Below are 12,800 nucleotides of genomic sequence, written 5' to 3'. Positions count from 1 at the left end.
TTCATACTATTGCAAACATTTTATTTATAAAAATAACTATATAACTGATATTCACGTCAACACCGAAATACTGTTTTGAATTGTTTTTTTTTTAAAGATTATATACATGAACTCAATTTCTTAACTGATATACAGGCGTAAATTTGCGTTTGTCTATCTTCTTTCCAAGTTACTATATATCACATTTTTGTGATTATCATATCCAAAAGCTTTGTTTTGATATAGGATATATAATAAATTTATAGTAAAAAGAAAAATAACACAAATAACGAACTCCGATGAAAATTCTAAATAAAAGATCCCAGGGTAAATGAAAAAATCAAAACCTCAAACACATCAAGCGACATTTTCTTATTTGGAAAACGGTAGAATAAACCTAGTTTTATAACTAGCTTAACCTCCCATTTCTATGACAGTCACATAAAATTCCATAATACTGACAACGATGTGTGAACAAAACAAACAGACATCATAGGTAAAAATATGAAGAAAGAAAAAATGAGACACAGTAGTCATCATTGTATAATCTTAATCACTATAAAAACAGGTACATATGTCACCATGTAAGCAAAAAGAAATATAAACAAAGCACATTAGCAAAAACGGAAGAAAAGATTTCAAAAAATTACCAATTACCAAAATTACAATAACGCAATAATAGAATGTATAAGTACCGAGCCACGTGAAAGGGATTTTGTCAAAAATATATACTTAACAGTAAAAGTAATAAGTTATAATGGCAAATAAAAGAATACTATAAAGCAGTCAGAGTTAAAAGTTTATTTTCCAATTAAGGTTTTTAACTTGTGTAAGAAATATCATAGGAAAGGAGTGAAAATGCTATATGTCAAGGTTATTACACTATAGTGTATTTAGATAGGTTAAACACAGATTTTGACCTTATTTATGTTTGGCACTATATCGAACTTTTACAACAGCGATATTTTTTTTATTTTGAATTGTACAACGAGGTCAATACATCTGACATTGTACTTATAGTCACGATGACATCGTGAATTCTTTTATTAGGAATTCGATTTATTAAGTACTCTTGGATGAATTCACGAATATACGTTTTGTTTAACACTTAACTAGTTTTGATGGACTACAAGCGAACATAATATGTTTAATTGCTTTATGCTATACAGTTTTGGTATTTATGTAATCCGCACCCATTCTGCTTATTACAAAGTGTTATACATACACTAGACAAAAAGAAAAATTTATTAAGAAAAATGCAATTAGAATATTATAAAAGGAATATGCTCTAACTAAATTACTGCAAATTGAAGTCCATTAATTTGTATTCGCTTTATGATAATGCTGGTTTCCTTATCTTAATCATTTATACCAGAATGTTAAATTTTCGATTGTATCTAAACACGCTAACCTTTATGTTACAAATCAAACGTTTACAACTTCGGATTCAAGATAAATAAGATAACGAAGAGCTACATTTTAACAGTATTAACTGATCATAATAATGTTAAGTTTCATGTTCTGCAAATGATTGTAGTTGAGAGACTCTAAAGAAATTATAAAACAATACAAGGAACATAAAACAGTATCACCTTTTGTTAACGTAAAACACGTACGTCGTGGAGTCGTTATTTACAATTTTCCATTTTGGTGCAGACCTTGAACGAATAGGTCCTATCTACTTTAATTTGACGAGATACAAATAATTATAATGCAGCCGTTGCACTTAATACATTTATCAAATTAGTCATTTTGGGTGTAAGCGAAGGCTGTTACTTGTTAATATACAGGATCTGCCAGGGAACTACTGTTTATATTCGAAAGGCTGCTACACCTGTAGGCACACTTATCCTATGTATGTGTTGTTGTATTTTATGTGGCGAAAAAGAATCTAAGAAGAATACTTTAACGTTACACTACACTATAAAAAATGGGAATGTTCGGTATTTTTTTCATTTTTTTACCGTAAATAACAATAAGGTTGTCATTCCCAACGCAACGCGCAAGACATTAAACAAGATGTTTAAAGTCCAAATATTAAGAGTTTAAGACACAACAAAACAATAGATATATCCATCGAATACTGGTCATATAGAGGATCACCTACTAAAAGTAGTTTAAATAGCCACATGTATCAAAAACCACATTAAAATACAAGTTTGTGATTAATGTAGAACGTAGCAATTAAAATTTGCTGCCGACTATTAACTTCTGAATTCTATCAAATTAAAAAAATAAGAAAAACATTTGACTTAAATATAAGTTAAGCAAGCTTTCACTGTGTCGCTGACGACAATTAGCCAGCATTTGAAATAGCAGTTTTTCGGTGCATTTTATTTCATTCAAAAACGTTTTGTTATTTTCTCATAATGTATCAATATCATTAAAGATGCTAGGTTTATATATTGATACACCAAACACGCGTTTGTCTACATAAGACACACCAGTGGCGCTCAAATTGAATCAGTTGGAAGGCAAAATCCAATGCGAAATTGAATAACATTGAAAAACAAATATACCTCAGAAGATCAGTTATCACTTTGTTGAATTGATCTATCTTTTACATGTAACTCTATGGGTACAATTCTTATTCCATATTTCGTTGAGATCAATAATAAACCATGTTGGAAAATGCCCCATCCTTCTCTTGAATGAAATTGACTTATCCGATTCAGATGATCGTAAAATTCTCATTTAATTTCTTTTATGTTTACGTCTCTGGTCTGATTAAAAACAAGGGAGCGAATCGGATGAAATATTATTTCTGTTGTTTATAACATTTATTTAACAAAATAAAATCAGTTCATTTGTCTAAATTGTCTAGCAGAAGGATGATCTATGACACAGCAGCAAGATATAATCAAAATACTACATAGATGTTGCCAATTTGCTGTTATCATCGACAGATCAGAAAAATCAAAAGAAATGAGGTTCTTCAGATGACTTTTTTTTATCAATGATTCAACCACGCGATCACGTTATGGTTAAGAATGAGACAAATATACAGAGCTATAGTTATTACTCTCTTTTAATAGCTTATCAATAAAAACGTATTCCTGTAGAGTTATTAATAATGAAAACTGTGTAATATAGAATAATAGAGATAAAATCTCCTAGATATAAGTATACTGGTGTGCAATGACCAATAATGAAATTAGAATAACCCGAATAAAAGCGACGCACAAAAAGCAATAACCTGCAAATAAGGTAAACACAATGATAGATCAAAGCCATAGAGATAACAAAAAGTAGTAACAGAATAAACTAAATGGTTTATAAAATAACCAATCCAAGTGTCGAACAGGATTAAAAGAAGATCCAGAACACACAGTCATACGTGAATGCGTGAAATAGATCCGGTTATTATTAGAAATGTTTTGTCAAAGTAAAATTTTTAGATATTTTGAATAATTTTGTTAGGTTTTTATTTTTAATCGGTTTTCCTGTACCCATGCATTCTCACATTGCTTTATTATAACGTTGTTTACAGCGTCTTAACCACACTTATTGCTGTATGATGTCAGTGGAGTAAAATTACACGATTTATTTCACATTTGAAATATTAGTTCTTTTAAACTTGAAAATGACAGCATTTGTTGTAACCAATGTAATATTTAAACCAGTTCGTAATTTATTAAAGATTAATTGCTGTTAAATTTTACATTTTAAAAAAAAGTTATCTTTTGGAGACAATGATGTTTAGTTATATTTTGTGCAGATTTTTCAAAGCAATATTTTTTGGTAAATCAAGCTAACATTTCAAAAGAACACATATATAGTTGACAATAACATACGATGGTATTGGTATATTTGGTGATGTTAGAGCTGGTATCTATTTGGATATACCACTTCAAGGACAATATTCAGTAAATATAATCTATCTTAGATGTGTGGTATTATGATCTGGTCAACGTTAAGGTGTGGGATGACTTCAGCTTGACATTGTTCAGCGTTACGGTAAGCAGGGTCAGATCTTAGCTTAACAGCTAATCACAATGATATTCAACAACTTATTCAATAGAAAAATTGTATACACGATAGCCTCACGAGTGGTGCAGTCAAACGAAAGAACTGCCTTTCTTCACAGTGTTATAACTTCATTTTTCAGGTCATACAAAAACACTTGGTCCCATTGCTCGTATTGGCTTGTTGTATGTTTTTAAGAACACATATACTTATTCTATTGTTTAAGGATGAAATCATCTAAAGTTCGTTTGTAGTTATAATGAATTGGAGCTGTGAGTGTATTTTTTTGCAAAGTATAACATTTGTTAATACATAGTTTGTGTATCTTAAGGTGGTATGGGAGTCTAAAATAAAAATGATAGAATTTGTTCATACTTTGCCAAAACGTAGTATCTATTGATATATGTTGAAAAATGTTAAAAAAATGATAGGTCACCGCGCATTTTCTCAAGCTTCAGGGCGTAACAAAATGACACATTTTGTATGGATTATACAGGAAAAAACACAATTTTGTGATTAGAAACTAAACAAAATGATAGAATTGTTAAATACTTAAGGAAAAAATAGCTTTCAGACAATGCTTTGAGAATATCAAAAGAAAAGATAGGGTCACCGTACGTTTTTTCCGGCTAAAATACAAAATAGGAAAATTCCATGTAGAATCCTTCAGAAAATGCACTGTTTTAGAGTTACCTCCCCTTAAAATGCCAATTAATTTATTTTTAAAAACAACCAAAAATAATCATCCTTTGCAAAAATATCAATATGTATAAGTTATATTCTTATAAATTGATTCTTTTAAATGAAAATTCACATTAAATATCTGCATTCCTGCATCAAATTTTGCTAACTTGATAGAAAATCTGGACCTTTGGTTCTCTGTTTTTTACAATCCAAGATGGAGGAAGACACCCATACCACTTTAAGGTTTAGTTTGAATTACAATAAGTGACATGTAAAAAAATACAAAGTCGGGGATCAATAAGTCAAATTAAGATGTAAACAATCGACGTAAGAAAGTATAAGTTGGTCTAGTTTATTCTAATGAGCATTGTGTATTTTTCTTCCGTTATGATAATATATTATTTTATATTTCATACCAGTTCATTACTAAATGTACCAATACGATTAATGTCAATTTATTGTGTTTTGATGTATGTGTATCTTGTTGGATTTGTTAATCAACTATTTATCTTATATTAGTCCCCTTATGAACTGGAATTAATTCTTTTGAAGGTTATCCTTCAATTATTGGCAGGTGTATCTTGCTGTCAAAACAATCTGCGTTGGGAAAATTGAAAATTCTTTTTTTAAAAACCCAGATAGTTTACAAAAGCTTATTACATGACACTATCTGTATTTGTAATCTGTAATTGATTTTTTTAAGGGTTATGAGCAAGTACGACTTATTAATATGTTTATTAAATAGGTTTTTTATAGTCATCAAACTCTACATTACAATTGTGAACATCAGTACCATATGACTTCACAAACCACTAGCCTATTTATTCCATACTGCAAATAATGGTATCGTTAAACCATTTTCCCCCAGTTTACTCAATCATTCATTGTTTTTCAATGACAGACAATTTAATTCCGGCCCACCCTATTCGTCAGACGTATACGTTGAAAATTTTATGAATGGATATAATGAAAAAGTTTTAGGTTTTTCGATTTCGTCTTCGAAAACAATATGAATGAATAAATACAATCAATATCCACTTTCTTTATTTTCTGAAATGAAAACACAACAAAAATCAGGACGGCTGCAATAGAGACTATAGTGATAAATGATCCTCATTGATGCAATTAAAAAAAATGGATATAACAACGAGAATATAAAAACTCTATATTTTCAGTAAACCCACCTACGAATCTCAGTAAATATAATGAAAATTGATATAGCATAATTTATTTATAAATATCAATTAAAATATGAGATATGAATAATAATGTACGAACGTCGTGTTTCAGTCATAAAACTTTATCATTCATGATTATGATCTGCTGATGTTGAACAAACAAATCATAAAACAAAAAGTGTTAAGAACGAAAGTTACAAATAGCAAACAGTTGAGCTAAATATTGTGGGTTTTTGTAAGCTGAATAGGTTTCAATCGTGGGATTAGAAAATCAGATTATTTATTATCTCTATGTATACATTTAAACAATTTTTGCATCACGATGTTGTGAATCGACTGGTATATTGTTGTTCCCAATACAAATTATCTGAAAGACTGACCCACACACATTTGATTCCTTTTTTGAAATCTAAATCAGCAGACTTTTGTTGTGGTGCAGATACATATTGACAAATTCTATAACTAATGATGACTGCTGTACACCTATTTTAACAATTTTACCTATTATGTTTGTTTTGTTCACGCATGTTGCACCCGTCGTAAATCTATGTTGATATTAAAGATTAAGCTTTAGTTGTGGAATAACAGTAGTACATTGAGAGATTGCAACAGAAAATGCTCTTATATCATTATTGTATTCGCAAAAAAACTTTTGATTTGAGGTCGTTGTTTAATTGAATTTTCTGAATATAACCTAGTTACGTTTAGTTGTTGAAGGAGTATAATTGCAAAATTAAAATACTCATATAAGAATTGAGAATGAAAATAGGGGTGTGTCAAAGAGACAACCATCCGACATAAGAGCAGAAAATAGTACAATCAATCAATCATGAATGGGTCTTCGGCGCAGCGAAATATTCCAACACTCAGAGGCGAGCTTCAGCTGGCCTCTCCATTTTTTTTTATTAATATCATTTTTGAATATTTAACAATTTTGATGTTTTGATATTGCATTATTTCTAGTATCGACGGAACTCCAATGTAAACTGGAAAAGGAGACGTCCATAAAATCTGATAAAATCAAACATTAGACAAAATCAACAAACAGAACGAATTGTTATATTCCTTACTTGGTACAGACATTTTTCAAAAAACAAAATAAGTAGGTTTAACCTAAATAGATAGCTCAACCTAGTACATGTGTGTCAGTTGTTTATATTTCAGTTAAATAAAACAAAATTGGATGAGGAACACAAACATAGTTGAAATCGTGAACTCATTTGGTTTGAGTACATCTTTAAAGTTGCGCAGTATAAATACTGTTAACATTCGATAATAATTAATTCTGTAGTGCTGATAATAGTTGCCATATTCCACGTGACGCACCAGTCAGTCCAATATTAACAATATTACACGACCTCTATACAGCTATATGATAAGATATATTAATATCATTTGACAAATATTGTGATTTTAATCTAATGTTGTTTCATTATATTATAACCGGTATCAACTCAAATATTACCATTCTATGATTTCGATCAATATTAACAGCTTTTTTCTATTATTGATTCACCTTATAATTTCTAAATAAACAAAATTAGCGAATACGTGTACAGTAATTTTCAGACACAATAAAGGAAAGAGTTTAAGAGACAAAAGTTCATATTACGATAAAAGTAATATTTATCAAAACAATTGTAAATTGATATAACTAATGTAAAGCCAACGCACAGTCTTGCTTTCTTTTATCTTCCACTATAGTTTAGTGTATAACTATATACGACATCAATAGTTATCAAGGGACATCTATACAGAATTAGTGCTACAATTAGAATACTAATTTCATTTCCTATTCAATTTCATAATGACATGGGGACAATTAATTTTTGTTAATACTTGATGATTTATCGCAAAAGGGTTTAGGAGGAATGTTCAATAACAAGATGAATAAACGGACAAAATTATTGCCTTATATTTAACTATCTCAAAGAGTCTGAATACGTTTATGATTGAATAAAGATGTGAGCTGTTTTTAAGATAACATCTTGACATAGTTCTTCTCATAATTTTTCTGGAATATATTTAATGTTAGCGGCAAAAAGAACTCGAAATAAGTGTTGGCATGGCAAGAGTATACGGTTGCGTTTTGCCATATCAAGGTTCTTAAAATCAACTTTGATTTCTTTTGAATTCATAATACTGAATACCTTTTCTCAAAAATTATCTTCATGATTTGTCATGTGTAATTAAAATATAATCATTTATCATAGACGCAGTCAGCATGCAATGAGACTAATGAAATATAATTTTACTGCCATGAAAACTGTCAAAGGAAGATAAATAAAAGAACAAAAGAACAAAAGAACAAAAGCACAAATACCTTCATTTTTATTTTCCTATAAAATTTCTACTCTTTCACAAAAACAATGAAGCTTTTTTTGATTGACACTAAAAGGTACATTTGACACTCAATTAATTAATGTTTAAAATGGTGGTTGAATATTCTGCAACTTTGTCTGAATCTATACTGTTGTGTTCTAATAAATAAAAGAACAATAATATAAATTGTTTGGCCTTCGCTTGTGTGTGTGTATCTAAATTTACAGATTTATGGTCTTATCTTACTTTGTACTTTAGCTCAAACATCTAGCCTTCAATTTTTTCCCTACATTCATCGGAATAAATCTTATCACGTTTTTTAGTTCATGTCTTTTATTCCTATTATCAATGTCAGTAAAGCCAAATTACCTCTTGATTGATGCTTCTTACTATTGCCGAGTAATGCAATTTGTACCTTTATAGATACGTTTCTATCACATTTCAACAATCTATTACAGTAATTTAGCGTTAGCATCAGCAGTACAATAACGAAAAAATAGGCTTTTCTGCTGTAGGTTGACACTTTTTTTCTCCTTATTCTATATTGTGCAATATTATTAAATTCTAACCGAATTTCAACTGAATGTCATTTGAAAAGCACTGACACTAATTAACAAGACTGAAAGAAGTGTGTAATGACATAGACAGCAACTACATTTGAACTCATCATAACTGGGTTTTTTCTTTAATAATACACCTATCTAAAATAATAAATAAGTGGAAAAGCGCGTTCATTTCGTGCCATTATAAGAGGTTTTTTATTGTTGATACTTTGTATTTATACTTTGGTAATGTCTACCATTAGAAACTTGGGTCCTAAATGCTTTCAACTTCGTAATTTTTTTTATTTTTACTTCCTTTATTCGGGCGTCAGTGATGATTCTTTAGTAGTCTGGCGTACAAAATTTAAATCTGGGTATATATATGAGTTTATCATAAACCATTAACCTCTTTTGTATTCTTTGCAAAGAATAAAAGATAATGGCAATCGGAGTAATACTGGTAAACAGTGGTTAGTTCCCGTGGGAACATAGTTATTTAGTTGCTATTACAAAGCATTGATCCTTCAGAACGAGAAGTCTTCCTGATTAAACTGTATAACAGAAGTGCTGTTGTTGGAGTTTTTATTTGTTCTATTTGTTTTAATGTATTATTCTATCATTAAATTTTATTTATATTGTCATCTTTTGTAACAAAGCGTACCTTACCTTTATGATAAAGTAATCCTTATTTTATTTTATAGATTTTCTTACAAGTATTATTCCAAAAATAATTCTAAATGTAATTTTCTTTTTTTTCAGATTTACCGCCAAAGATTACGGGATCTAGCAATGGCAAATGACGTCAACATGGTGTGAATCCGTGTCACGTGATACGTGTCAGTGCGCATGTGTAAATGTGCAATACACAGAAATATCTGAATATTTTAATTTTTAAAGTTGTTGTTAAGCAACTTGATTGGTTAACAAATCATTTGAATCTTTTTGTTCAATTAAAAAGGTTTTTTTTTTGTATTTCTAAAATGTTTCCATAGTTTAAATATTTTGAAATATAAATTACTTATTCTAATGAAATTGTTTCCGTCTATTGATTGCTATTTTGCATTATTTTAAATTTTATTTCTTTTATCTGATATCAGTATATGTATTTCGTTCAGATTTATGTTGAGGAAATGTCCGGAAGTGAGAGTGATATGACTGAGAGACAAAGATCTCTTTCTATTTATTTAGCTTCTATGATTTTTAAGGTCCATGGTTCGAACAGTCAGTTAAATTAACCATTTGTTTGTCATAAACATACTGATACTGAAGAGATATATGATTTTTTTTATTAGAAAATATCTTTATTTTCCTCGAAATAAAAAATACATATTTTCATTGTGAATCAAAATGGCGAGTTTTTTTTATGACTTAAACTTACACACAGGCCAACATAGAATTTTATTTTTGTAAAGTCGCTATAGGATTAACATCATACACAAAATTTAGACTTAAACTGTTTTCTCCTGTTTGTTTAAATGGCTGGAGACAACTCAAATAAAGAATTTCATTCAATAGTATATGATTGTTTACACTTGGGAGTACATTAATGAACATATTAATCAATGAACATATCATATCATTAGACAGATTTGCCAGATTTCATAAAAGCAGATAGGAATGAAGACAATAGAAACACATAAGGGCTGACACTGCGACTTTTTAAAGTTTAGTTTTAGATAAGTACCTAAAAATTACAAATTAATATCCGAAAACCAAATGACGTTGTTCACGTGAACTTTATTGAAGGACCACGATGTCGAGAGTCACATTTCTCTGTGCTCTTCAGTAAAGCACTATAATGATTGATAACAGTTTTTGTAACTATCATTATTACTTCATGAAGGTATTATCACTTCCAACAGAGGTCTAATAAACTCGGTTATAAAGCAGGAAACAATTTTATTTTTATTGTCAAATGTGAAGTTAATCGTTTTAAACGTCTACAGGCACACATTTCATCAATAAGCACATATACCAGACTTGGGGTCAATTACATTGGAGTGTAATTAATTAAATTACACATTACATTGCAAAAATGGTCAATTACACTAATTACACATTACACAGTTTTTGAAATGTAATTAATTAAATTACAAATACTTTACTAAAGTAATTAATTAAATTACAGATTACATTTCATCATGATATTTTTTAACTATATTATACATGTTTATATAATGCATGTGTAAAATATTCATGTAAGCATAGTTTAAACTTGGCATTTAATAATCATTTAATATAGTTATTTTAATGTTTTGTCAATTAGTCTGAATCTTCTGATCTGAAAACAGTAATTGTAAATAGTCTTTCGACAGGAGCTAATGTTGTGCAAGATATTGCTTGATCAGGACATGGAAGTTTTATGATTAGAAGATCATTATATTGATAGGAGAGGAAATTTGTTCCCATTAACTTGCCAATACATCAAGGGGTATTTAGACATCTCAGAAATGAACTCATTTGAATTAAACATAATATGAATAAAGAAATTATAAATGAATTTAAAATATTTTTTTATTTTACTTTAAAAATATTAAAAAGTGTGCTTGTCACAATATTGAAAATAATTTTTAGTACAAACAATGTATATAGTGTCTAAATATTAGCAATATTTTGCTAATTAGATAAAATACATGTAATAGTGGCATTACCCCTGGACATTTAAATCTGATTGATTGCTGTTTGTTTTTACAGCTGTTAATTTTATTTCTATAATCCTTTTGTGTATACTAATTTGACAAAATGATTGTATGCAGTGATTTTAAATTCTAAGTGAACTGTCTCAGAAAGATGTTTCACAGTGACACATTTTATTGTTTTTGTTTAACAAGGTGTTTATTACTTATCAATCTATTTAGTCAGAGACAAATAATACAATTGTATTATATGTCTCTGATTTAGTTAAAGATCTTTCTTAAAAACTAAACAACCCTTATATATGATTATCACATTATTTAAATTATAAGACTATTCAAAAAAAATCTGTAGGTCAAATAAATGATATAAAACTTCAGAATAATTTACAGACTTCATATATTAAAAAAGCAATTTATATTACTAAACACAAATCCTTAACTGTAACACCATAAAAGTACATGTAATTGAAATGTAATTCAAAAGTAATTGAGCATTACATGCTTTTTTCAATGTAATTAATTAAATTACCATTACATGTAATTAAAAAAAAATGCTCAATTACACATTACATTCAATTACATGGAAAATTGTAATGCATTACTCTTAATTACCATTACATTTTTAATTACCCCATCCCTGACATATACAGAGTGAAAATATAATTTTTAAGTAATCAGATGGCTGCTGTGTGTTTTACGATACATACTAAAAGAAATTCAACAATTCATTCTTATCCAATTAATATAAAAATAATGGAAATTAAGTTTTATTCGTCCATGCCAATTTCTTGCTTTGTATTAATGCGATTTAAATGTAAATAAAATATCTATTTTTCCTTTTCTGTCTAATTTTATTCTATCTGTTGTTAAAAACAATAAACCTGATAGTATTGGACTGTTTTCTATTTTTACAACGTCCGCTTGCTGGTCCACACATCATAGTTCGATTGGTCGGTATTACAGTTATGGATTTGGTCAACTGAAAATTAGTGTCGTTCATAATTATTTGTAACAAAGTGTCGTTAATGATGACGCTGATCGAAGATGAGTTATTGTCTACTGTCCAGTAAAGAAAATCAAATACATTATAACACATTATTTTGACCTAAAAAAAAACTCAGTCTAAAGGCCGCATGTTAAACAGAGAAACAGCTTATACTACTTTTCAACTCGTTATATTGACCCGACATGGATCAAACTAACAACTTAGTCACAGCAACATGATATAACCGAGGAAACCACGAGTGGGCATGCATATCCTGCATTTTCCATTCGTTGTCAAATTTCTATAATACCCCTTCCTAAATTATAGAAAGTTATCACCATTATTGACTGTTATGTTGATTTTATTATATATCCACCATCCTGAATAACACCATCAGTGGTTTGGAATACATCTAATCCATCATTAAGAAGAGTGTGAAATAATTACTAACATTTTATTGAAAAGCAATGTAGTAGTTCCGATGACGAAACAGGTATATTTTTCTTAT

General features: G+C 29.0%; 1 protein-coding gene across 2 annotated transcripts in view; it reads left to right on the top strand.

The window, feature by feature from the left end:
- LOC143047221 (uncharacterized) overlaps window positions 1–12,202 on the top strand; it is a 30,431-nt gene extending 18,229 nt beyond the window's left edge. For both annotated transcript variants that reach the window (XM_076220225.1, XM_076220224.1), the window contains one exon: window positions 9,431–12,202. In XM_076220225.1, coding sequence (XP_076076340.1) covers window positions 9,431–9,487 — 57 coding nt within the window. In that variant the 3' untranslated portion in view covers window positions 9,488–12,202. The remainder of the gene's footprint in view (window positions 1–9,430) is intronic.
- The last annotated feature ends 598 nt before the right edge of the window (window positions 12,203–12,800 follow it).

The sequence above is a fragment of the Mytilus galloprovincialis genome, chromosome 10, assembly GCF_965363235.1.
Source record: "Mytilus galloprovincialis chromosome 10, xbMytGall1.hap1.1, whole genome shotgun sequence".
NCBI classification, from domain to species: domain Eukaryota; kingdom Metazoa; phylum Mollusca; class Bivalvia; order Mytilida; family Mytilidae; genus Mytilus; species Mytilus galloprovincialis.
Note: the sequence above shows the minus strand (reverse complement) of the source record. Positions and strands in the feature narration are given on the sequence as shown.